The 25,729-nt window shown below is 41.9% G+C and overlaps 1 protein-coding gene across 1 annotated transcript in view; it reads left to right on the forward strand.

The window, feature by feature from the left end:
* LOC124795907 (leucine-rich repeat-containing protein 74B-like) overlaps positions 1-25,729 on the forward strand; it is a 215,191-nt gene that overhangs the window by 51,747 nt on the left and 137,715 nt on the right. Inside the window, exons 3-4 of the mRNA XM_047259987.1 lie at positions 364-539; positions 1,009-1,277. Of these exons, the coding sequence (XP_047115943.1) occupies positions 364-539; positions 1,009-1,277 (445 nt within the window). The remainder of the gene's footprint in view (positions 1-363; positions 540-1,008; positions 1,278-25,729) is intronic.

Raw genomic sequence — 25,729 nt, forward strand, 5'->3', positions numbered from 1 at the left:
TTTAGCATACAGATTCCATTTCAGCCATAGATTTATTTACTTTTCATACTGAATAAGAGTTTTTATATTTTGTGTAAGTTTTAGACTGAAATGTAGCTGTAAAATCTGAGCATTTGAAAATGAGACCACCATACAAAAATGTTTTTATTGACAAGAAAATAATGAAGTAATTGTGAATGAAGCAGTTTTTAATGTTTGGTGTATACCTCCATATGTCATGGTCTCAGATAATTGACAATAGATACATTTAACTTACAGTAACTTAAAATAATCTTTGGTTGTGAAAAATGTGCTGCATCACCTATTAAATACCCATGTGCTTAATGTATTGAAAAATGATTTTTAATTTGTCTGTTGTGACAGTATTATGGACTAAATCCAATTTCTGTGAGAGCTATTGCTGAATCATTGATGCACAATAAGACTGTAACAGAAGTTGATCTTGAAGATAACTGGCTTACTAGAGATGCTGCTTTTCACTTGGGTGAGATGCTTAAAGTCAATGAGACCATTACAAGGCTTAGTTTGCGTGGTTGTAGGTGAGTGATCCATAGTATTTAATCTGAACACTTTGATAGTGCTGAGCAAACATTAAAGTCATATCTCATACGATTATTTTTTATAACAAATGTACAATTTAAAACCATTATAAATAAATGGAAACACTAAACTCAATGTGACAAAATGTCTTGGAAATATCATAGTAAACATGAATAAGGATGGCCAGGCATTTCATTAATGTTTTGTGAGAGGTAATGAGAGGGAAATAAGAGGAAAGGAAAAGGCATAAAAGAAATCAGAGACCCAGTGAAGTATGATATTTATCACATAATTCTTGTTTTTACATACATCTGTAGTTGTTCAACTACTAGTTCTTATACTGTGTTCTCTACTTATTATAAAAATTGACTTTTTATTAAAAATAAGTATAGGTCCTTTTAATATTTAGCTAAAACAATCATTTATGTAAATTACTGATGCAGCACAAACATAAATGCTCACTTCCAGAATTGGTCGAGAGGGAGCTCAGAGATTGTGTGAAGGCATAAAAACAACAAAGTGTGTGAAAGACTTAGATTTAAGTTGGAATGAACTGTGTGATGATGGCATGGAAGAGCTAGCGCCAGGTCTTGGTGGAAACAGCAGTATTGAGAAACTCAATCTTAGCCACAATAAATTAGGAAATGGAGCTGGCATGAGCCTTGAACTTACTATGACAGAAAATGCAACTATAAAGAATCTTAACCTCTCTTGGAATCAGCTCTATCCAAAGGACGGTATTGTAAAATTCAAGTTTTTATATACTCGCACAATGTTTCATTTTTATGACATATTTGTAAATGTTAATGAAACACAAATGTATGAAATGTTTTAATGAAAGATAGAAAGGAAGAAAGAACATACTTGGATATGTCTTCATTAAAAATATGAATCATACTCTTGAAAACAGATAATAATGGTAGAAGCATTAGGATGGAAATTATATATAGGCTTTAACACAGCATCCATTGCAATGATATGCAGTCCTTTAATAAATATTGAAACTGAATACATGAATAGAAATGATTTGAATGTATATGCAGATGTACAGTAAGTTAATATTCTTCAAAATATGACATGAACCTCTTTCATCAATATACTGCAGCCAACATTTTTCTCAGTCTTCATTCTCTTAGTGGAAGTTTGCAACTGCCTAGATTATTCACATCAGAGTTCTTCTTTGATCATCATCATTGGGCTACTGGATGTAGTGACCAGTTATTGAATAAATATATACAACACTGTAGAAGTTACTCTTCACTTCCTTCACATTTATTAACAATAAATTCAGTTTCAATGATCTGCTTTCTAGTATGTATGAGGATCAGTATCATGATGGATTGGTAAGCTATACTAACTAGAAAATACTATTTTCTAGAAAATTCTCAATAACTTTAAGAATCCTTGTGCATGTTAAAACTTCCCTCTCTCATAAAAGGAGCTACTATTTTTGCCATTTTCTAATTATACAGCTATTGATTAAACAAATTAACTTTGCTGTCTATTAAATCTTTGTATCTTTCTTTTCCCTATCTTTTATATTAACATCTAAAACATATTTTACCGTTTTGTAACTTCTGAAATATGTACATCTCTAAATAGGCATTGTGCACGAAGCAGCTGGCAGTTTGGTGTCTGGTAGTCAAAATGTGAATATCTATGTCAGTCAGGGCCCAGCTGTAAACACTCAAAATTCTATGTCTCGTCAGTCCCTTACTAATAATAATGTCGTGTGACGAGGGCCTCCCGTCAGGTAGCCTGTTCGCCGGGTGCAAGTCTTTCGATTTGACACCACTTCGGTGACTTGCACATCGATGGGGATGAAATGATGAAGATTAGGACAACACAACACCCAGTCCCTGAGCAGAGAAAATCTCTGCCCCAGCCCGGAATCGAACCTGGGCTCTTAGGATTGACATTCTGTCGCGCTGACCACTCAGCTACCGGGGGCGGACGTCAGTCCATTGTTTGATGGTGATTATGAAAGCATATCATGTGAGTCATTGGCACTTATGAACTTTGTGAATCTTCTCCTAGTTAGTGTAGCTTACCAATCTGCCATGATATTGATATTCATACATACTAGAAAGCAGATCACAGAAACTGAATTTGGTGTTAATGAATGTGAAGGAAGTGAAGAGTAACTTCTACAGTGTTGTGTGTATTTATTCAACAACTGCTCACTACATCCAATAATCCCATGAGGATGATCAAAGAAGAAATTCTATGAGACTTGTGAGGCAAAAACCAGGTCAGTAATGTTTCAAGCAAAATTCAGACTGCAGGGTGAGTGAGGCGGCTTTGCCATGTTGTGCTTTGACAGAGACTCTGCCACAATTAGCAAAGTGTGACTGGACTTTAAAGTTGGAATTCTTCTTCCACTAGATCATTTGCATGTCCCACTGGATTAGTGAAATAAATTGGAATGAGGACTGGCATTTACACTGAATATAAAAATCATGCTTGAAACTTAAAATAGGACTTATTTCAGTCCAATTACTTATTGGACATGCCCAGTATATACACTACCAGGAAAAATAAGTCAATTTCAATAATAACTAAATCTAATGACAGTACAGTATGTTTCTTCAATCTGACATGTGCAACCACATTCTAGAATTTATTTATATAAAAATAAAATTAATCTGAAATATCCAGCAATTAGAGGATTCTCAGGATAAAGTGAAGAATATTTCTGCTTTAAAGGAGTAGAACTGTGCAAGTCAAGAGTGAAAGAGAGAGAGAGAGAGAGAGAGAGAGAGAGAGAGAGAGAGAGAGAGAGAGAGAGAGAGAGATTGCTAGAATGTTACATGACAGTTAAGGTAGCAAAAAGTTATTCATTGCAAAAACTAATGAAATGACACAGGATCACAGTCAATTCAGAGAGATTACTGTTTATTCATTGTGAACAGTAATGATAATAACATGTTAAGTTTAAATACAATGAAACACTTGGTGTGTTACTTCCTCCAAAATATTTAATTTGTTGTGAAATACATTTAAAAAGTAGCCTTACCACCAAAGAAAATCAGCTGGCAAAGGTTTCTGCCATGAGAAAGCTTCTTCTGGTCTCATGTTATTCACAGCTTTTGCTGGCAATCTGTTAATAAGATAATACATAAAACAAAGGAAAGGCAACCACTCACTTCTAGCTGACTGATGTGTGGCACATAGAAACAAGCAACAGAAAATATTTACACTAGCTTTCAAGCTGTTGCATTTTTCCTAGCAGAAGTAAGCACATATTCACATAAAACTACACAGACACTCAAATGTACACAATATACCCATGGCTGCTGCAAGACTGAATGTTGAGAAAACATTTACACTAGCTTTCAAGCTCTTGCCTTTTCCCTAGTAGAGGTAAACACATTCTCACATACAACGACAGAGACACCCAAACATTATACAATACACTCATGGCCACTGCAAGACAGTATGTTGATTATTGATAGCAGTTGCCTGGGCAGGATAGTGTGAGGCAGGTTTTTGACAGGATGACACAGTGGCTTCACCACAAGATGAAAGGATTTCAGAGGATAGAGCATGTAAGAGGTACAAATGGGAAAGGGGGGATGAAGGGAAGGAAAGTGGAGGAAGGTGGAGATAAGAAGGAAGAAAGGGAAAAAGGGAAGGATGGGAGGCACTAAGAGGGGTGGAAAAGGGGGAGGGAGGGGAAGGCAAGAGGGTAGGAGAGATGGTAAGGTGGGAGAGTGGGTAAGGAGGGTGAGAGGGTAAGTAGGGGGAGGGGGAGGAGAGAGAGAGAGAGAGAGAAGAGAGAGAGAGAGAGAGAGAGAGAGAGAGAATGGCCTCATGAGAGGGGAGGGGGAGAGTGATGGAAGAAGGCAGTATATGATCAGGATGGGGAAGGCATGGTGTGGACAGAAGAGAGAAGGGAAAACATAAGGTGAGGCAGTGGGAAACACGTTAGTGCAGGTTTAGCCCAATGGGATTGTGAGAGAACTGGACATGCTGAAGAGACAATTCCCACCTTTGTAGCTCGGAGAAACTGGAGCTGGAAGGGAGTCTCCAAATGTCTCACACAGTGAATCAGCTGTTGACATCATTTGTGTGTTGTGGTGCACAGCATGTTCAGTGACAGAATGGCTACATACGTCTGTTCATATCAACAGCTCAGATCATCAACAGTACCTCCAGTTTAACAGCTGTCATCTATTCCTTATCAAACAGTCTCTTCCTTACAATCTCAACACCCTTGGATGCCACATCTGCAGTGAAAAGCAAAAATTTCAAAATATATCACTAACCTTCTCAGAGCCTTTACTGATAGACTGTATCCCATGTGATTCATCCATAAACAGATCTCCCATGCCATCTTCTTCTCTGACACCAGTAAGCCTGTTAACCAGCCACCAACCTCCACTCCCCTGATCACCCAGTGTCACTCTGGCCTTGACCAGGGCTTCAACTACCTCTCATCGCCTGACATGAGGGATATCCTACCAAAATCCTGTCTACATCACCCAAAGTTGTGTTCCACCACCCACCCATCCCCCAGAATATCCTTTTCCATCCATATTCCAATTTTGCTCCCCATCCTGCAGCTCATGGTTCATTCCCTTGTGGTCAACCTAGATACAAGACCTGTCCCATATACCCATACCCACTTCCTACCACATTCTAGTCACAAGCACTTCCATACCCTGCAAAAGGCAGGGCTAGATGTGAAAGCAGACAAGTTATATTTTAGCTACCCTGCAATTACTATGCAGCACTCTATGTGGGCATGACACGTAACCGACTGTCTACTCCCATGAATGGCCACTGCCAACCTTGGGCAAATCACAAACTTGACCATTCATTTGCCAAACATCTCCCAACCCTCTTCCCACCACCACCACCACCACCCATGTGGGCATCCCCACCCTCTGCCTCTCTCTCTCTCTCTCTCTCTCTGTCTGTCTGTCTCTCTCTCTCTCTTTCTCTCTCTCTCTCTCTCTCTCTCTCTCTCTCACACACACACACACACACACACACACACACACACACACACACACACACACGCACACACATACATACATACACACACTCAAACATACTATAAACCCTCCCTTTCTCCCTCCTTTGCCAGCCCTCTCCCTTTCTCTCTTTCCTCTCCCTTTCTCTGCTCTACCATCGTTTTGTTGTGCATTTGCTGAGTCATCTGTTGAAAGACTGCCCCACATTATTCTGCTACTCTCTCCTCACCTCATGTGTCCTTATCTTCCCTAACCCCTTCCATCTCCATCTGTTATCAGTAATCAACAGTCAGTCTTGCTGTGGTCACAGGTGCATACTTCCAGTTCTGTGTGATTGTGCACGTGAATGCATGTACTTCTACTAGAGAATGAGTAAAAGCTCAAAAGCTAGAGTAATACTGTTTTTTGTTGTGTGTTTCTATGTGCCACAAATCAGTCAGCTATAGATTAGTGGTTGCCTTTCCTTCATTTTACATATTATTTCATCTAGGAATATCCATTGGTGTTAATAAGATGAGCTGTTATGGAGATTGCTTCTCTCCAAAATTTCATAAGTAGTTTAGCATTAAACAGGAAACAACTTGCCTGCTCCATGGTCATTCTAATGTAATTTTCAGCTACATCATTTACTCTGGAGTGTTGGGAATCAATCATTCATTCATTGATCAAAAAGGACTGTTCAGAAATGTGCAGTGAGTCAAGGTGTATGTTAATATAATACAAAGACATCATAGAAACTTAATTTGTATGTTATATTAACAAGAAACTGTCATCATAATGCTTAATGGTATACACACTCATGCTGTTTAAATGTAATTGAATAAAGTAGTAGGAATGCTAGTGCTTTGAAGAAAGTGGCTGCTCTTCAATTTAACTATGCAGCTGCTGTTTATCTGCATTTAGTAGTTTAATGTTTACTGTGTTACAATGGTATTTTCCAAATAAAATATTTTACATCAACAATACTGTGTCCTATTATTTGTTGAGATCTTCAGTTTGAATACTGATCTGATGCAGCTCTCCATGCTAATCCACTGCGTGCAAGTCTCTTCATCTCTGCATAACTAGTGTAACCTACATCCACTTGAACCTTATTACTGTATTCAAGCCTTGGCCTCTCTCTACAATTTTCACCTCCCTTACTTCCCTTCATACCAGACTGATGACTGATTGATCCCTAAAGATGTAGCCCATCAACAGATACCTTCTTTTTGTCATATTGTGCCATAGTTTTCTGTTCTCCCCAGTTTGGTTCAGTGCTTCTTAATTTGTGACTCGGCCTGCTCATCTACTATTCTATAGCACTACATTTTAAAAGCTTCCATTTCCTTCTTGTTTAACTGCTTACTGTCCACATTTCACTTCTGTCCAAGGCTACATACCAGGCAAAACACCTTCAGAAAGACTTCATAACAAATTTATATTAGGCATTATCAGATACCTCTTTCTCAAAAATAATTTTCTTGCTATTGGCAGTCTTCACTTTAGATCCTCTCTACATTGGCCATCATCAGTTATTTTGCTACCCAAATAAAAAATTCATCGATTACTGCCAGTATCTCATTTCCCAATTTAATTTCCTCAGTATTACTTGATTTAATTCATCTACATTCCATTGACCTTGTTTCACTTTTGTTGATGTTCACCTTATAATCTATTTTCAAAACACTAGCCATTTCATTCAATGGCTCTTCATAGTCCTTTGCCATTTCATCTCTAACAGAATTACATTATCATTGGCACACCTTAAACTTTTTATTTCTTCTTCCTGAACTTTAATTCCATTTCCAGATTTTTCTTTGATTTTCCTCTCAGTTTACTCAGTGCACAGTAAAATGGTTTAAGGGTACAGGAGTGACAACTAAGGGAGCCCACTCTCAGCAGAAAAATTTCACAAATTTATTTAAAATGAACAGTATGCATACAGTACACTATTCTAACCTGAGCACAGTTCACTATTCAGTTAAGCACTTGAAAATGATTATTAAGCTGTCCACAGTGTATCAAATACTATAAATATAAAAGGGTATAAAGAACCAGTGAAAAGATCTGATAATGTAGCACCGAAACAAATATTTAAAGGTGCCTCTAATGAAAGCATCAATTTAACATTTTTTTTTTCTTAGGCTACTTTGATTCAAGCATGCAATTTAACATCAGAATTATTTAACAGCAAGAATAATTGTATCAGAAGTTGCTGTAAACAAACCAGTTTATAGATGCCAATAATCAGAATAAACAATTCATACAGACAGAATTCAGTAACTTATGCTGAATTACAGCTTGTAATTTATACCAAAACTGACAGCCAGAAAGTGACAGCAGATATCAATGCCTCAGCCCAAAAATATTTTTCATAGGCAGGTATAAGCATATTTACATTCAGCACAGATCACAACAGGGTCTCCCAGTAGATTTAAAGCAACAATATTACCATCATAACTACCTGGCCCCTTTGGCTAAAACACACACATTTACACTGAGTGTCAGCTCAGGCAGCTTAACACAATAGCTGTTTACAGCAAGATACTTCCCAGGTGGTGCAATAGTTACAGATAAATTTAAATCACCAAAAAACACACAAGTCACTGCTGGCAGACCCTTTGGAATTTAAATAAAAGTACACATAAATGACTGGGCAGCCAAGTTTCCAAGAGCACTCTCAAGATTGGTGCACACCAGTACTATGTTCACTCGCCTTTGGCCCAACTAAGTAGTACAATAGATGGGAGTTCACCATTAACTTGCATTATATGACAGTAATAAATGTCTCAATGGTCCTGCAGCAGGTGCACCTCAGTGAAGTACTTTCGTGGAGAATTCTGCATGGAAATGCACAAAACCAGCAATGAAAATGCCACAAAGGAGCCAAAAACTGTATATGTGTTCATCAAACACACAGCCATCTTCTAACAGTAAAATCTGTCACCTTCCCAAATTAGTATTTGCCACATTTAGGGTAACCTCCACATGCTCATAGCTGCTAGCAGACTCTCTCAGTGTACAATGTACTGGCTACACCCCTTTCACTTGTTCCGCACTTGTGCATGGTCTTCAAAGGTGCCCATGCAAAAATCACATCCTCTTACAACATTATAAGGAGGCTCCAAGTCAAATCACCACTACTACCTTGCCCAAAATTATCAATCTGAACATACCAATCTCCCCCACCCCCTCTCCCTTATGTAAGAAACTGGGGTGAGGAGACCAGCTTCTTTAATTCGTTTTTGACTGGCTTCTTCTTTGGCACAACATAATTTCAAATGAATCAAAAGAGTTCTGATTTTCTTACATGTTTTAAGGTCTTGGAGCAAGAAGCTCACAGGGGACAAACTTTTTGTGAACTTACATGCCCCTCAGGAATTGGGGCAACATTTTCCCTGTGATCCTCTGTGGCCCCCAGAAATTCTTCATATTTTCCCTGTGATCCCCTATAGCCCCCAGAAATTCTTCACACAGTCAGAATCTCCCATCTCTACTGAAGCTGTGCATCTCCCTTTGCTGTATCTATGACCCTTTATGTGATGTCCAAGAAAAATGCTATTTTTTGCTGCCTCCCATTTAGCCCTCATATCCCACAAAATCCAGTGTCTTTGCTTCTTCAGCAGATTCTGGCACATTGCTCTGAAACATGCAACTAAATGTATTGTGACTTGGTTTTGTGCCCTGGGAATGTACTACTTCAAACTTGAAGTCTTATGGAGTGTAGCAAGAACCCAACTCATCAACTGGTTATCAGTTTATAATCTAAACTTATTGTGTTCCAAGTAGAACTTACACTTTTCAGGGCAAGAGGATAGTGATAGCTTCCAGCTCATAAACAGAATAATTTTTTTCAGCAGCTGCTGAGGCTCTTGAAGCATAGGCCAAAGGCCTCCACTTTCCATCATGTTCAGGTAAAAAAAACTATAGCAACACCAGAACTGGATGCATCTGCCTGCACAATAAATGGCAAATTAAAATCAGGAATTCCCAGGACTGGAGCACTGTTCAATGCATGTTTCAAGGTGTCAAAGGCTGCCTGTTGAGAATCTCCCAATCGAAAATTTTCATTTTTACAATAGAGTTGATTATGCACACAAGTTAAACAAAATTGGTGATGTTGTTGTTGTGGTCTTCAGTCCTGAGACTGGTTTGATGCACCTCTCCATGCTACTCTATCCTGTGCAAGCTTCTTCATCTCCCAGTACCTACTGCACCCTACATCCTTCTGAATCCTGTGCAAGCTTCTTCATTTAAGTAACTACTGCACCCTACATCCTTCTGAATCTGCTTAGTGTATTCATCTCTTGGTCTCTCCCTATGATTTTCACCCTGCACGCTGCCCTTTAATACTAAATGTGTGATCCCTTGATGCCTCAAAATATGCCCTACAAACCGATCCTTTCTTCTAGTCAAGTTGGGCCACAAATTTCTCTTCTCTCCAATGCTATTCAGTACCTCCTCATTAGTTATGTGATCTACCCATCTAATCTTCAGCATTCTTCTGTAGCACCACATTTTGAAAGCTTCTATTCTCTTCTTCTCTAAACTATTTATCATCCACTTTTCACTTCCATACATGGCTACACTCCATAAAATACTTTCAGAAATGACTTCCTGACACTTAAATCTATACTCAATGTTAAGAAATTTCTCTTCTTCAGAAACGCTTTCCTTGCCATTGCCAGCCCACATTTTATATCCTCTCTAGTTCAACCATCATCAGTTATTTTGCTCCATAAATAGCAAAACTCCTTTATTACTTTAAGTGTCTCATTTCCTAATCTAATTCCCTCAGCACCACTTGATTTAATTCGACTACATTCCATTATCCTCATTTTGCTTTTGTTGATGTTCGTCTTATACCCTCCTTTCAAGACACTGTCTATTCTGTTCAGCTGCTCTTCCAGGTCCTTTGCTGTCTCTGACAGAATCACAATGTCATCAGCGAACCTCAAAGTTTTTATTTCTTCTCCATGGATTTTAATTCCTACTCCGAATTTTTCTTTTGTTTCCTTTACTGCTTGCTCAATATACAGATTGAATAACATTGGGGATAGGCTACAACCCTGTCTCACTCCCTTCTCAACCACTGCTTCCCTTTCATGCCCCTCAACTCTTATAACTGCCATCTGGTTACTGTAAAAATTGTAAATAGCCTTTCGCTCCCTGTATTTTACCCCTGCCACCTTCAGAATTTGAAAGAGAGTACTCCAGTCAACATTGTCAAAAGCTTTCTCTAAGTCTACAAATGCTAGAAATGTAGGTTTGCCTTTCCTTAATCTTTCTTCTAAGATAAGTCATAAGGTCAGTATTGCCTCACGTGTTCCAACATTTCTACAGAATCCAAACTGATCTTCCCCAAGGTCAGCAAAATTGGTGATAAATTTTCTTAAAGATTTCACCATGCCTATAAATCTGGCAACACCCTTCTTGTCTCTGGATGATGCAAACTTTGCAAATAGCTTGGGTACAGGGCTGATCTATACGAATTCCCCTGGTTGATACTATACAACCCAAAAACTAGATTTCACTATGGCTCAGATTTACTTTCGATGGCTTAACAATCACACTCACCTCCCCTAGACACCACAGAATTTTCCTGAGAGCTCCAAATGATCAGCAAAAGTTGCATTATAAATGACCATGTCATCTAAGTAATTGTAGACACACTAAATGTTTAGGTCTCACAACACAGAATCTAAAAGGTGAGACCAAACTGCTGCCCCTGTGAAGAGGTGAAATGATTCTGTTAAATTCAAAAAGGTTGCAGTTAGTGGAAAACACTGCTGAAGGCTTTGAATGTTCAGTGAGATGTATCTGGTAATACACACTATAAATACAGGTGTCTACAAGTAATGTGAAGCGATTATGTACATGAGCAATCCTGGTGTGACTACACAATCTGTATTTAATTTCAGCCTGGAACTTAAAAAAAAAGTAGCATGCAAAAAATTAGAGCCCAACAATACTTTGGTAGTGAGCCCTTCAGCAACAATAAATTTTAAAGTCTACATGAAATCTTCAATTGTTAATTTAATATGAATCTGGCCTACAATATTTAATAAATCATCTGAAACAGAATAGCAATTCTCACAAACAGGCTGCAAATTACAAAATTTCCCTCTCTGGTAATCACTAAATGAAACATTACTACCAGAATCGACCTAAGCAGAAACTGGTTCCCAAGTGATGGAAGCACAAGGAAAGAGGAGATGCAGTTTATCAATGGTGTACATCCTGTGACAGCTTTTCAGTGGTAAAATGTGACTAATGCTCTCTGCCATTGTTCAGTTGTGTCAACTTCTTGGTCACCTGTCCTGCAGTTCCTCACAATCCTTAACAAAATGGCCCACGTTGCTGCAGAAAACATATGCATCCTAAAGAAAATTCCATATCCTGTTCGGGTTGCCAGACACATTTGAAATGCTGAACCTCTCCTCAAAGCTCTGCCCCCCACCCCATCCCTCCAATATCCCACTTTCCATCAGTGAATCAAATATTCTCAATGTCAACAACCATTCTGTTGAAGCAAGAAAAGCTATGCAGCTTATCAGTAAACAGCACCCTCCAACAATCTTCTGGTCGCATTGCTGCTGGGACATTAAGGACAGCCTCATTTTAAAAAATGTCTAAGCAGAGTGACGTCACTGCCATATGTACACAATCGAAGACTCATTCATGGCCTACACCCTACAAAAATGTTGATCAGTAGAATTCTTTTTGTGTACAAGTCCCTACATTTTCCAAGAGAACTTTCTTCCAGATCCCACCTAGCAAGCAACTTCCCTTAAAAATTTCAGTGACTGGCCCATTCAGTCAACTGTCTGCTAGTGGATAAATAACTTGAAACATTGATGCCATGCAGAATTTACAACACATTAGCCTGTTAACCACAGTGATTTCAAAACTTGGTTAATATTTTCATTTGATAATCTCATGATATTCTGAATGATTGTAATCACTGAATTAGGTATTCCATGATTTTTGGGTGTGGATCCAGGATACTTTAAATTCTTGTTCTGATATTTCAGGTGACAACCTTTCAGCATTCTCAACTTGAGTTGCTTCCAAATTTTAAATCACTTTACACCTTGTGGAGTAAATGTGCATGTGTCAAAGTTAACACTGTTGCTCATTCATAGATTAAACTTTATGCATCTGAGAATAAAAAAAAGCAAGCACAGCTTCAGTGAATCCACAGTCTTATGAAGTATGTTGTTGACTATTATAGATAACGTATGTTGGAATACCAGGCAGTGAAGTTTTAGAATAGTATTTCCTTTGAAAGCACAAATGTGAAATGATTTGTTGAACTGGAAGCCCTCATCTCTGCTGTGCACATTGTCTGCTAATTGTACAGGGTTATTACAAATGATTGAAGCGATTTCACAGCTCTACAATAACTTTATTATTTTAGATATTTTCACAATGCTTTGCACACACATACAAAAACTCAAAAAGTCTTTTTAGGCATGCACAAATGTTCGATATGTGCCCCTTTTGTGATTCGGCAGACATCAAGCCGATAATCAAACTCCTCCCACACTCGGCGCAGCATGTCCCCATTAATGAGTTCGAAAGCATCGTTGATGCGAGCTCGTAGTTCTGGCACATTTCTTGGTAGAGGAGGTTTAAACACTGAATCTTTGACATAACCCCACAGAAAGAAATAACATGGGGTTAAGTCAGGAAAGCGTGGAGGCCATGACATGAATTGCTGATCATGATCTCCACCACGACCGATCCATCGGTTTTCCAATCTCCTGTTTAAGAAATGCCGAACATCATGATGGAAGTGCGGTGGAGCACCATCCTGTTGAAAGATGAAGTCGGCGCTGTTGGTCTCCAGTTGTGGCATGAGCCAATTTTCCAGCATGTCCAGATACACGTGTCCTGTAATGTTTTTTTTGCAGAAGAAAAAGGGGCCGTAAACTTTAAACCGTGAGATTGCACAAAACACGTTAACTTTTGGTGAATTGCGAATTTGCTGCATGAATGCATGAGGATTCTGTACCGCCCAGATTCGCACATTGTGTCTGTTCACTTCACCATTAAGAAAAAATGTTGCTTCATCACTGAAAACCAGTTTCACACTGAACGCATCCTCTTCCATGAGCTGTTGCAACCGCACCGAAAATTCAAAGCGGTTGACTTTGTCATCGGGTGTCAGGGCTTGCAGCAATTGTAAATGGCTTCTGCTTTAGCCTTTTCCATAAGATTTTCCAAACCATCGGCTATGGTACGTTTAGCTCCTTGCTTGCTTTATTCGTCGACTTACGCGGGCTACGTGTGAAACTTGCCCGCACGCATTCAACCGTTTCTTCGCTCACTGCAGGCCGACCCATTGATTTCCCCTTACAGAGGCATCCAGAAGCTTTAAACTGTGCATAACATTGCCGAATGGAGTTAGCAGTTGGTGGATCTTTGTTGAACTTCGTACTGAAGTGTCGTTGCACTGTTATGACTGACTGATGTGAGTGCATTTCAAGCACGACATACGCTTTCTCGGCTCCTGTCACCATTTTGTCTCACTGCACTCTCGAGCGCTCTGGCGGCAGAAACCTGAAGTGCGGCTTCAGCCGAACAAAACTTTGTGAGTTTGTCTACGTATCTGTAGTGTGGCGTGACCATATGTCAATGAATGGAGCTACAATGAATTTATGAAATCGCTTCAATCATTTGTAATAGCCCCATATTTTCACAGCTTTCTTGACATCTGAATCCCAGTAGGATGAGGCTGTGGCCATTATCTTAACTTCTCCTTCATTCATGGAATGGCCTGTGGAAATACAATGTTCAGCTTCAGCAGATTTATTAGACTGTAGGAGGCAGGTGATCACAAATGTTCAATGCATTGTTCTTGGACAATGCATACCGTTTACCACTCACATGGTATTTCATGTATACCTGTCTTCCATAAAAGCAGATCAGTCTTTACAGATCCCAGAAAAGCTGGTGTCTTGGTTGGTGAAAGGAAGATCACACCCACTTTATCGATGGTGTTGAACAGCAAGCTGATGTGTCAAAAAACTCAGTTTTACAGGAGTGTGAAAAAATATTATTGTTATCTCAGTACCAAACAAATGTAAAATTATCACTGCAATAGATTTCATTAATGATATTGGATGAAAAAAAATTGGAAAATAAATTTCAAGCTTCTGATATTTGCATGCAATGTTTTTTGCCTGTCGTATGACAATATACAGAATTGCAAACAGAATGGTTTCATCTTTCTTTCTGTTTAGTACCCTTAACTAGTTTTCCTCCATACATTTTCCTTGGTAAACATGTGTATTCTTTTCCTTCTAAATTAAGTCTCTTTGCCTTATGTCATTTACATTCCTCCATTTCCTTTCATTTGTAACTGATGGCTTATCAGGCAGACCAACTGTTTCACTTACAGAAGCAGTTGAGACTATCTCCTCCTCTTCTTCAATGTTAGAACTAATATTTGTTCATGAAGAGCTTCACTGTCAGAATTATTTGTGTCATTTGGATCAGAAACAGATAAGGGATCATAAATGCTTCTACAGGGTCTCTTAGCAGAGCCTTTTATGAACTGACATACAGTAGTACATGCTACTTGTGAAGCTGTTACCACAATTTCTTCTATGTCTAAGCTTGACCTAAAGGATCTTGAATTGCCAGTGGCCTCACTGGTGGAACTACGCACATCAAAAAAAGTTTTGCGTCACGCCGTTTCCCAGAACTCCTGAAGATAGACATTGACTTTGGATATTTTATCAAAGACACTTGACTGTGGATATTTTATCACAGACACAGTCTCTTTGACTGTTCAGAGATGTCACTAAATCCACCCAAAGATGTAAACAACCATGCATGAGCAGTGGCTGTTAGACAGAGGGAGTCTGACAGCCAATGAGTTTCAGTCATTCCACCAGGAAAGAGGTATACGCTCGTGTTGTCTGTAATTCAACCATGCCTAGACAGTCAATACCACAGTTCAATTGTGACCGCATTGTTACTTTGTGCCAGGATGGGCTCTCAACAAGTGACATCATCCATGTGCCTCGGAGTGAAGCAAAGTGATGTTGTTTGGACATGGAGGAGATACAGAGAGAGACAGAAACTGTCAATGACGTGCCTCATTAAGGCTGCCCAAGGGCTACAATTGCACTGAATGACCACTACCTACAGTTATGGCTGACCATGTTGAATAAAGCTTTTTGTGCAGCCACAGGACATTGTGTTACAACTCAAATGGTGTGCAATAGGCTGCATAATGCACAACTTCAATCCCAACTTCCATTACAAGGTCCATCCTTGCAACCACAATACCATGTAGTGTGGTACAGATGGGCTCAACAACATGCCAAATGGGCTGCTCAGGATTGGCATCATGTTCTCTTCACCGATGAGTGTCGCATATGCCTTCAACCAGAAATTGTCGGAGACATGTTTGGAGGCAACCCGGTCAGGCTGAACACCTTGGACACAATTTCCAGTGAGTGCAGCAAGGCGGAGATTCCCTGCTGTTTTGGGGTGGCGTTATGTGGGACTGACACACATTGCTGGTGGTCATGGAAGGCACCGTAATGGCTGTACGATACATGAATACCATACTCCGACCGATAACACAACCATCTCAGCTACAAATTGGTGAGACATTCGTCTTCGTGGATGACAATTCGTGCCCCCATTGTGCACATCTTGTGAATGACTTCCTTCAGGATAGTGACATCATTCAACTACAATGGCCAGCATGTTCTCCAGACATGAACCCTATCGAACATGCCTGGGATAGATTGAAAATGGCTGTTTATGTACAACTTGATCCACCAACCACTCTGAGGGATCTATGCCAAATCACCATTGAGAAGTGGGACAATCTGGACCAACAGTGCCTTGATCAACTTGTGGATAGTATGCCACGATGAATACAGGCTAGCATCAATGCAAGAGGATGTGCTACTGGGTGTTAGAGGTACTGGTGTGTACAGCAATCTGGGCCACCACAAAGGGTGGCAATGATGTTTATGTTGATTTCTATTCCAATTTTCTGTACATGTTCTGGAACTCTCGGAACTGAGGTGATGCAAAACTTTTGTTAATGTGTGTACTATAACCACTAATGTTACAGAGGAGTAGCTCCTCACTGGTGGGGGTTTTATTTCAACTTTAGGTACTGCTAAATTATTATTGGTTGGCTCACAAATGTGAATCACAGGTGGATCTAAAATCACACCATATGAAATATTTGTAGAATTAAGATCCTGGATAGTGACAGATGAATTGGAAAGTAGAATGTTTCCTTTATTGCTAGCATATGAAGATGAATGCCCGAAGTCCATTTGTTGGATAACATCTTCCTCTGAAGCTGCTTTCACTTCAGACTCATCAGAACCATTCATTTCTAATGGCAGGGACATTATAGCATTACATATAGACTTCAAATGCTCCTTCTGAAAACCGTAGATAGAAGAAACAATATTTTCATATTTGTGATAGTTATTATCTTTTCTTCTCATGAGACTACAAGTTATTTAATTTTATTTCTTTGTCACTGCTGCAACAGATGTGTTACGTTCATCACATCATAAAAACTTCAGTGTTCAACATTAATGTATTTTGACGAAATAATATTGTGACTACATACTCTCAGAACTAGTACATTGATTTGAGATGGATGCTTGAGTGAGATACACCAAACAACACCTTATAATCAGGAGTTCATTCATTCACCTCTTTACACCAGTAATGTTTACAAGGAACTGGCTGGCAGAACTACACAAAGATAATGTTTTGCTTAGTTCAAAGATGATGCTCAGATCGATACTGGTGTCAACCTCATCGGCACCACATAACCCCCCCCCCCTCCCCGCAGTACGAAGTACTCCTGAGAGGCCGGAGGGGGGGGGGGGGGGGTGACTATGGTGTCGGCATGGGTGGTCCACGGGAGCTGGACCATGGTCAGCTTGACAGCGTCGTCGGGGAGCTGTGTGGGTAGATGTCGTGAAGGAAGGTCTGGCCATCGAACCTGGAAGCCATTGAAGTGTACCGAGCGTCATACTGGGTGTGCTGGTCATGTGGCAACAGGTAGGCCGGAGATTTGCGGGAGGAACGGAGCGACGATAATGATGTGTCTGGTGGGCATGGCGAACACACGAAGCATGTCCAGGTCGATGTCAGGGGAGAGGGGAACACATTTCACTAGCTGTCAGGGAATGGCGGAGGTTGTATCATGAGCACCAGATGAAGGGAAACACATGATGAACAGTGTGTCATCGCATAGTATTCTAGAGATGTCATGGATTATGTCCGGGGGGACAGGCACAAACACCTCGAGCGAGGGCACGTTCATGATGGGGGGCGTGAGAAACCTCGACAGGGTGAGGCAGGCGACAGGGGAGAAGTCAAAGGGACCAGAGAAGGGCCCGGCGGCGAGGGCGTGATTGTAGGTAAGCTCGATGTGGGGAGCATGTGATCCCTTGACGGAGTGTGTGAGACCAGAGTAGAGGACAAGGTTGGAGAACAGCTTGACGATTGGAGCTGGAAGTCACTCAACTGAGTGAGTAAGTCTGACATGGAGGGAGTGGTTGGAGCGTTGTGAGCCATGACAGTGGTCGTGGCCTGAAGGGGGGTAGAAGTGGGCTCCACATGAGCAGGCTTAAGTATGTTGAGAGAGACTGTAACAGAAGAATCTTTTATCTGGATGTCATAGGGTGTTGCCTGAGCGCCGGAGAACTTGGTATGGGCCGGTATATGGGGGTTGGAGGGGAGCACGGACAGTGTCATCTCGAAGCAGGACATACTCGCAATTGTTCAGAGATTTTGGGATGTGAACCTTAGGGCAGGAATGGCTGGCGGGCGGAGGGATGTGGAGGTTGATGAAGTGGTGTCTGACATGGTCCACAAAGGAAGGTAATTCAGACTGAGGGAGAGAAGCAGAAGGGCTCACAAGTTCACCAGGGAGAACAATGTTCTGGCCATATATGAACTCAGCTATTGTGCCTTTGAGGTCTTCCTTATAGATCACACAAATGCCAAGTAGCAAAAGGGGAAGATCCTCTGTCCAATGAGAGTCGTGGCATTGAAGAGCTGCCTTGAAAGTGCGGTGCCAGCGCTCAACTAGCCCGTTAATTTGCGGGTGATATGCTGTGGTATGGATGCGCCGGATGCCGCAAATGTTACGAATCTCATTGAACAGGACCGACTCAAATTGTCTGCCCTGGTCAGTCATGATGATAGCTGGACATCCGAAACACGATACCCATGACTCGACGAAAGCTCGAGCAACAGTTTCTGCTGTGATATTGGGGAGGGGACAGCCTCGGCCCAGCGAGTTGCTCAGTTGATAGATGAGAGAACATAACGAGAGCCTTTAGAGGGTGGGAGAGGGACGACAATGTCAATGTGAATATGCTGAAAACGCCCAGGAAGGATCGAAAAGGCGCCGAGGGGGGGTGAAGTGTGCTCATGTACTTTGCAGCATTGGCACATGATGTAGGAGCGTGCCCATTGCTGGCAGTCCTTGTTGACATTTCCCCACACAAAGCACTCTGCTACAAGGCAGGTGGACGCACGAACACCAGTTTTGGCTAAATTATGCAGTTCGTTGAAGACAGCTCGAAGGAGCATGGTTGGGATGAAGGGGCGCAACATGCCCATACTGTCGTGGCACCAGATGTCACCAGAAATGCCAGGGAAGGTGGTGCGGATGAAGTGTAGTGAAGAGGTAGAGTCTGAAATCAGGTTTTGTCTGTCCTTGTCAGCGGGTTGGAGGTTAGGCAGTTCAGAGAGGTCCAACAGCGAATGAATGGTGTCGACTCATGAAAGGAAATCATCAACTATATTGTCAGACTGTTTATGTGTCTGACATCGGTGGTGAACTGAGATATGAAGTCCATGCATCTGAAACGGCGAGGAGGTGGATCTGCTGGTAGGTTTGAAATGGCCACAGCCAGGGGTTTGTGGTCTCTTAAAACATAGAAAGGAATCCTCAACGTCGGTCTTAAAATGCTTGATCGCTTCGTAGACCACAAGCAACTCCCTGTCAAATGTGGAATATTTCTGTTGTGCATCGGTGAGCTTGTGCGAGAAGAACTGCAGAGGTGAAGTTTGACTGTCGACTGCCTGGCTAAGGACAGCACCGATGGCAGTATCGCTCGCATCTGTGGTGATGAAAGGCTGTGCATTGGGATAAGGATGCACGATGGTGCAGGCCTCGTCAAGAAGATTTTTGAGGGCAGTGAAAGAGTCAGTCATAGCAGGGGTCCATGGAACAGGCCAAGATCCAGAAGTCTTGGTATGTGCCAAGGCATCCATCAGTGGAGCCTGAATCTCCACAGCCCGAGGTAGATGACGGCGATAATAATTAACCATCCCCAGGAAGCACCAGAGCTCTTTGAATGACGAAGGTCTGGGTAGCTTTAGTATTGTTTGTACTTTGTAAGGGGGCAATGAAATGCCGTTGGCAGAGACCTAAAAACCAAGAAAACTGACAGCGGGTTGATGTAGCTGCAATTTGTCCTGGTTGTCTCAATGCCTGTTGCCGTGAGTGTGTCCATAACAGTTTGCACATGTCGAATGTTGTCCTTGACGGAGTAGCTGAACACAAGAATGTCATCAAGATATGCAAAGCACAATTTTAGTCCGAATAGCACTTGTTGATGAAGCGTTGCCAGGTCTGGGTTGTGTTTTCCAGACCAAAGGGCATGAATCGAAATTGAAATAACCTGATTGGGGTGGTGATTTCTGTCTTCTCGATGTCTGCAGGAGCCATGGGGATCTGGTGGTAGGCCTGTTTGCAATCAATGACAGAGAACGTGGTCGCACCTGCGAGGAACTGGTAACGTCGGCAATGTGGGGTATGGGGTAGGTGTCCATAATTGTTCGTGCGTTTAGTCGACAGTAGTCTCCACACATGCACCAGGACCCGTCTTTCTTGGGTGTCATATGAATGAGCGTAGACCAGCTGCTGGCAGAGGGTTCAATGACGCCGGAGCTTAGAAGTTCAGAAATCTGCTTTTTAAGGTCAGAGAGATGCTCAGGACAAATTTGACATGGCTTACTGGAAATTGGGGGGCCTGGCGTGAGGTGAAGCTTGTGAACCGTGCCGTTGGTGATGACGGAAATGTTGCCAGTGGCATGGGAGGTGGTTTGTTTACAATGAGAGGCAGGCGGAGAGGTGAGGCGAGGTCGTGGTGTTCGGAGCCACTCAACGGATCCAATGGGAGCTGAGGCAGCGAAGTGTCCAAGGAGTCAACGTGACAAGATGGCCACCAGCCCAAAGCAGTGGCACAGTGGTCGGTTGAGTTCGGTAGAGCCCGTGAAGCGTTAGTGAGTCCATTGTCCGAGGGCACGGCCTGTGGCACCACGGTCGCAGGCGAAGCGCTAGGCGCCAGTGCACTGTTTGTGTTGTCAGTGGTGGCCACACGGCGGTGTGCAGGAGCCTAAGATGCATAGTTTGAGGTGGTCTGTGAGGGGAGGGGTAGGAGCTGTCAGTACAGGAACATGTGACGCTCATCACGCATGCGCACTCGTGTCTAGCCGAGTGTAAAATGCTGCTGTGTTGGGGGGGGGGGGGGGGGGGGTGGTCCTGTGGAACTGTCAGTACACGTTATGGTAGACTTGATAGCACTGTTGCAAGGGGTAGTGGGAGGTAAGCACACAGAGGCTCGATTGCTGGGACTAAAAGCAGATTCGGCACACTTACTGACCTTGCTTTGTCCTTGCTGCAGTGTCTGTAATTCCTTTGCTGCATCGGATAGCTGGTGCTGAGTTTCATGGAGCTGGAGGGAGAGCTCAAAGTTTTCCTTGCATAGGCAAGCAATGTTTTCAAGCTCGACAAGGCACTTGTGCATTGTTTCTTGTAACATCGTCGACAGAGCCGAGCATGTATGGATGAGATGAGCCCGGACCGATGTGTCACGTGGGGGTTTGCTCGACGGAGCACAGGGGAAGTGAGTTTTGGATGGGTGATGAAACACGGAGTTTTGCACTAGGTCCAGTGAAAGTTTGTGGTGTCGCAAGAAGTCAATGCCTTGATAACATCGGCGCCTGTGTCCACTAGGAAAAAGTATTACTACGAAATGTCTTTAATATAAAGTCGTCCGTAACTATCCGATTGATGCCGGACAGAGTGGAGCACTGGGAGGTGCCTGTCATGTTGTGCACAGGAGGTGGCACCTGGACCTATGTGTGATTTGCGTTTGGGAAGCAGAAGGGTGGTCTGCAGTTCCGTGCCACCTCACTAAACCATGTGTGGAAGTAACAGTATGGGTAGTGCGGCTGCATTCCCTGCGGAAAGTTCATTGCCAGAAGCAGTGCTGAGGTTCAGTGGCCGCAGCCAGTATGGTTGCATGAGGTGGCGTGACCAAGGGCAGAGCCGGTGACGTCCCAGCTGTTTGTATACTGCGTCCCGGAGTGAGCGGAACAGTCGGTACAGTGCGCGTCCAGCTGTGGAACGAGGAGCATGAACCTGAGACTTGCCAGGTAGGCAGTGGCTGGCAAAATAGAGCAGTGATGCATCATGTAGTTTGTCAGTAATTGTCATTCGTTGCTAGACAGGTTTGGGAGACCTCTGAGCCAGAGCAAAGTGGATGTGGGGAGGTAGTTTATCTGTCCAGATGGCGAGGAGAGCTGTGTCAGAGAGTAGATCATCACTGACCAGGGCCCGTAGCCATCTCCAAAGTTGTGAAGGTTTGTCATTGCTTAGTTGCTCGATGTGGAGCACTTGCCGTATTGCTGTCTCAGATGAGCACGCAAGCCGACGTAGAACTGTGTTTTTGGCTAGAGTGTACTGGGTAGCTGAGTCCAGAGCGTCAATCAGGTCAGCAATCAAGTCCTTCTGGTTGTGCAGCTGGGTGATAAGGCACAGAAAACTAGTTGATTCGTCGAGTTTGAAATGGTCAAACACTTTATCCACAATTTTGAACCAGGTTGTTGCCCTGTCAGGATTTAACGGCGGCAGCGTCAGTAAGCATTGTAAAACGTTCGGAAGAACAGGGTGAGTTGAATTCATCAGGACACTGCCAGAAATGAGCTGTTGTTGCTGCAGTATTCCAGGAGAGTGAGTCTCCAGGGTATGTGGCGATGATGGCTGGTCAAGTGGCAGCGTGAAGGTGACGCATTGTGGTTGAGCGCAGTCCATTGCGACGCAGATGGCCGACGCAGATGAGACACCATAATGTGTCAATTGCGGTTGCAGAAGTTTGACACATTGTGGGTGTGTTCAGATTGATGTGTCATGGAAGACCGATGTGGATGAGGCACCGAGATGTGCTGAGAATGGGAGCAGAAGCTCGACCAGAGTTGGCGTGGGGGCGACAGGTGAGAAAAAGTTCAAAGTTTGAAAATGTGTGCCCATCCCCGGAAAACTTGACATGTGATCAGAGTCGGAGTCACCTGTGTTCCAGGGATGCTGCAGAGATGCGGGCTGTCCAGAAGCACAGTGAGGAAAATGATGTCGAACGTTGGGCGGAATGTGTGAATGTTCACTGTTCATAGTCATTTCACTCAAAACGGCGTGCGGATAAGGTGTAGCAGTAGGATGGAGATGGAGGTCAGACACAGATAACAAGCCATTGTTCCTGTTGCAGACCAAGGTATTGAAGCAGGAAGGCATGTGCTGATGCTGGACCGAGGCAGGCCCGGGCGTGGTTGGATGCTGAGGAGGTTGACCCGTGAACAAAGCAGTTCCGGCCACGTGGCACAAATCTGCGTGGTACTGCTCAGATTGCTGCATGGCAAACCGTAGTCCTGGTGGTAGTAGGTTATCCAACGAAGCATTTGCAGAAATCGGCATTGATCCCGCACTGCACAGAGTTCCGTAAGAGGTAACTGCACCGTCAATGAGGGAGGGCACATGTGGCGGGAACAAAGGCGTCTGATAGCTGGAGTCATGCACACTTCTAACCTCACTTATTGTTGCAGGCATGAAAACGTGCAGCGAAATCAGTGTAATCAACGAGTGAGAGGCATCGTGTTGCAGTCCTGGTGGGTGTACATCGCCCACAACCCGATGCATGTCGATCACAAAATCCGGCGTTAGGAGTTGGGCCGAAGCCATTGTTTGAATGTTGTGTTGATGTAATACATGTGAAAATAACCAACGCGGAGGCCGCAGACACAGTAAAACTGCGAAAACGGAAGACGTTACAACTCGGGGTCACCAGTGAGGTGGATGCTCGGGCGAGATACACCAAACAACACCTTATAATCAGGATTTCATTTACACCTCTTTACACCAGTAATGCTTACAAGGAACTGGCTGGCAGAACTACACAAAGATAATGTTTTGCTTGGTTCAAATATGAAGCTCAGATCGATACTGGTGTCAACCTCATTGGCACCACAGATTTATGCAGCATGTTTTCATACTGCACATCATAACCATACTTTAGATTTTAAATTACTTCATACATTATTGAAAACTCTTGGTTAAACAATAATGCATATAACTTACCTTTATTATACAGTGTTTTTTCTATGTCTACTAGACTCAAATTACACAGCACACACTATTAACAATGAAAATAACAGCAGGATAAAACAAACATAAAAAGAGCCACAAAACTTGCCAATGATAACAATGGTGAAATCATGGGAAACTTTTGGCATACAAGTTATTGATGTAGGAATCTAAAATCAGTGAATGACAACAAGAACTCTTAAGTCAAGTAAATTGACATATGTGGTAGAAGCAGAGAAATAAAATTGTTGACATATGAGGATACATTACATTCAATTTTGTAAAATTTGTATTCATGCCTTGGCTTCCAAGATGTTTGAGAAGATTCTGGAAGACTTCTTTTATAGAGACCCACTGAAATCTCATTTACATTAATTTTTGATGTATGAGGATGCAATTCAACATCACTGTTATGCTTCTTCATTACTCTTGCAATTTTTGAAAAGATATTTCCCATACATTGGAGAAAGGCCACAGACTTTACATTTCTTTCTCCTTTTGGCTGATTGGGTACATGAGCTTGCAGAACTCTCTCAATTTGATGTTTTGTATATCCTTTCTTATGGAATATTTCTTTCATGTGTATGTGTTCACCTTGTAGGATACCAGTGTTGCACAATACATGAGCCCTATGAACTAAGAGTTTGCAAAGGATGATGGCACCTAGACAAATGAAAATATAAATTGGTTTGACAGATCTTACAGTAAATGCTATGTCCTAAAACCCATCTTCCTTATATCAAAATAATATATCTAGAAACTAGAGGCAGCCATTCATTTCCCATTCCATTGCAAATTCGGTATTTTCATGAATGGAATTTAGTTGTCCAAGAGATTCAATCCATTTGTTCTTCTGCTAGGGCCAAACTATGAGTATTCATCAACATATGTCCAAAACACAGTTGGTTTTAAAATGGCAGAACTGAATGCTTTTTCTTCAAAATTCTCCATAAATGATTTAGCTGCCACGTGTGAATGTGGACTGCCAATGGCAACACCATCAATGTGTTCAACAAATTTGTTAGAAGATAAAATGTAAGTGGAGGTTAGAGCATGGTTAAATAGATTTTCTTCAAACTTGTTGCTAATCAGTGATACATAGTCAGCAATATCTACTTTGGCAAATAAATGAAAGACATCAAAGTTGAGAAATGAATCAGTACTGTGAAGTTTTGAAGTTTTTAACACACTAATAAAGTTGACTGAGTTATGGATAAGATGTTTACCTACAAAAGACCTCAATAATGAGGTTAAACAGAAGCATAGATAATTTTTTCTTCTGTGGCGATGGGGCCTGAGGGTGTGTCAGTTCTGTTCAAGTACAAGATCTTCATTCAGTTAAGTATCCCAAGATATTAATTAGCAGCTGAACTGTCATAAACTGTTTAAACATTTAGTATTGGAATACAATTTGGATCTACTGAACATTCTAATACAAGCAAATGGAAACAAAAGCATTGTAGTAGAAAAAATGTGATGCATATTGATTTTGACATAAATTTCACCATTAATCAAGAATATTTAGTGTCCATAAACTGTATGTTATGCAGCAGTCCACTTCAAATGCTTTCTTTCACAGCATAGATGATCTGGAAAGAAAGCACTTTACAAAACTCAGCACACATCTGGGTAAATGGGCAGATCATAATACAGCCTGAGGATAAGTGTTTAAGTGTTTTAGGGCAACATATAAGAAGCACTGTATGAAATATTGATGACATCTGTACAAAGTGTATTCTCCTGCTAGTGAATTTGTGTGTCCAGGACCTCTTTCCAAATCCCTGGATTGATT

This window comes from Schistocerca piceifrons, chromosome 4, assembly GCF_021461385.2.
Source record: "Schistocerca piceifrons isolate TAMUIC-IGC-003096 chromosome 4, iqSchPice1.1, whole genome shotgun sequence".
NCBI classification, from domain to species: Eukaryota; Metazoa; Arthropoda; class Insecta; order Orthoptera; family Acrididae; genus Schistocerca; species Schistocerca piceifrons.